The 2,044-nt window shown below is 56.0% G+C and overlaps 1 protein-coding gene across 1 annotated transcript in view; it reads right to left on the reverse strand.

The window, feature by feature from the left end:
* NFASC (neurofascin) overlaps nt 1-2,044 on the reverse strand; it is a 53,640-nt gene that overhangs the window by 20,928 nt on the left and 30,668 nt on the right. The window contains exon 21 of the mRNA XM_029962496.1: nt 1,872-1,901. Within this exon, the coding sequence (XP_029818356.1) occupies nt 1,872-1,901 (30 nt within the window). The remainder of the gene's footprint in view (nt 1-1,871; nt 1,902-2,044) is intronic.

The following is a 2,044-nucleotide window of genomic DNA, read 5'->3' on the forward strand; positions in this document are numbered from 1 at the left end:
GCAGGGAGCTGAGGCAGCTCTGGGTGACCTCCTGCTCCACTGCCTCATCTCAGGCTCCTCTCAGCCCTGGTCCAGCTCTGCAATTCACTGTTTCCTCTGCTGGAAGGTGAAAAACAGAGGGAAGGGCTCTGTGCTTGGAGAATCACCCTTTAAATGGCAGCTAATTCATCTGCTGGGGTAAGAAAGGAAGCCTGAAGTGAAAGGAAGCTGGAGGGATAAAGAGGTCAGGTCGTGCTGTCGAAGTTCAGCAACATCCACTGCGGGTAGAAAAGGACTTTGGGTGATCCTGATCCACAAAGAAAATCTGGATTCTTGTGGATGAGCTAAACCCTGGGTGGAGGAGGAGCTGTAGCAGCAGCACAGCCCTCCAGGACTTGGAGGATGGAGATCCTCTAAGCCAAAATATGTCCCTTTTCAGGTCTCCACCACCCAAAGCAGACCAATCTGTTACCCCCTTTTCTTTCTTTTTTTGGGGCGGGGAAGAGAAGAGGAAAAGACAGAAGAGGAAAAGAGGAAAAGATTGGCCTCTGTTCAGAAAGGAAAAAAAAAGCAAAATAACACAGGGTAGAGACACCACTGCAACCAAACCAAAGGAGGGGAACCATCTCCGAGGCAGGAAAGCAAAACCTACAGGTGCAGAGAGCAGGTCCTGCACTTGTATCCCTCGGGAAGAGCCTTCCCTGGGAAGCTGTTCCTCCTTGGGCAGCCCCAGGGCAAAGCAGGAGCTCTGGGGGACCAAGTGCTGCTGCTCCACTCACCCCCAAAGCTGCCCCACAGCGTTCAGGGGGTGGGTTTTGGGGTGGCTGCACCCCCTGGCTCTGCCACTGCCCCCCCTTCTGAGCTGGCACAGGGCTCAGAGCTGTGCTGGGAGGGGGAAGTCACGTCTGTCAGGGGTGGGAATCCTTCCCTGGGAAGCAGAAGTTGTGCTCTGGGCCTTGCAGGGCGGTCCTGGGGGGTTGGTTTTCCACGGAAGCGGGAGGAGGTGCTGCCCCCGGGGCTGGAAGAGGCTCATCCCTGCTTTGCTGCTGCAGGGAGAGCCCCCAGGGCCAAGCCAGCAACAGCCCCCATGCAGAACATGCACAGCTGTGGCACAAACGTGTCCTTAACCCTTTCAATGGGCACCTGGCAACAAGGGGATGCTCCTGCCCCACAGCCCTGGCACAGCCCTGGCACTGCCCTGGCACAGCCACGGGAGCTGAGTGGTGCCCATGCACCAAAACCCCCAAACACACGTGCCAGGGCTGGCCACTGCAGCTCCCTGGGGGCAAAAATCCAGCTCAGACCCCCCAGGGCAGGGCAGAGGTGCTGTGGTTGGCACCAACAGGTCAGGGCTGGCTGGAAATATTCTGCATTTTGCAGGGCGGGGATGGCGAGGCTTTAAAAAGGGAGAGGGGCTTTGTGCAGAGCTGGGATTAAAAACCTCTTCCCCAGGGGAAAAAAACCTCCTCTTTAACAGAGGAATAAACCTCTTTAACAGAGCAAAAAACCCCTCTTTAATAGGCAAAAAAATCTCTTTAATAGAGCAAAAACCCCCTCTTTAACAGGGGAAAAAAACCCTCTTTAATGGGCAACTCGGCTCTCCTTTGGGCTTGTTCAGTGTGTGGCCACTGCAGGGTGTGGGGGCTTTGGCCATCATTAGGCATCTGGGAGCTTTTTAAGCCCCACTCAGGGAAGATTTTGATCTTTGCAGGCCCTGCTGTGGAGCCTGCCCTCGCCCCTCCTGCCCGTGGGGGCTTTGTTTTTACCTGCCATGGTTTCGAGTGCCCAGTTTGGCCCCTCCTTGAGGCTCGGCTTTGCCATTGAAAGGGTTAACGGAGCTCATGCTTTAATTGGCAGCACAGAAAGCCCCTTTTTTGCCCCATGCCTGTTACCTCCAAATCCGGTACCTGGGGTTGGCGTGGCTTCGAGGGCAGAGAGGGGGGGACGGAGAGAGCACGGAGAGAGCACGGCAGAGGAGGGGAGAGAAAACACAGGAACGTGTCAAACAACCAGAGCACACCCAGGGGACACTCGGGACCACTCACAGTCAGGAGAGAGCTGGGAC

Source organism: Manacus vitellinus, unplaced genomic scaffold (genome assembly GCF_001715985.3).
Source record: "Manacus vitellinus isolate BGI_N305 unplaced genomic scaffold, ASM171598v3 scaffold_47_pilon, whole genome shotgun sequence".
Lineage (NCBI taxonomy): Eukaryota > Metazoa > Chordata > Aves > Passeriformes > Pipridae > Manacus > Manacus vitellinus.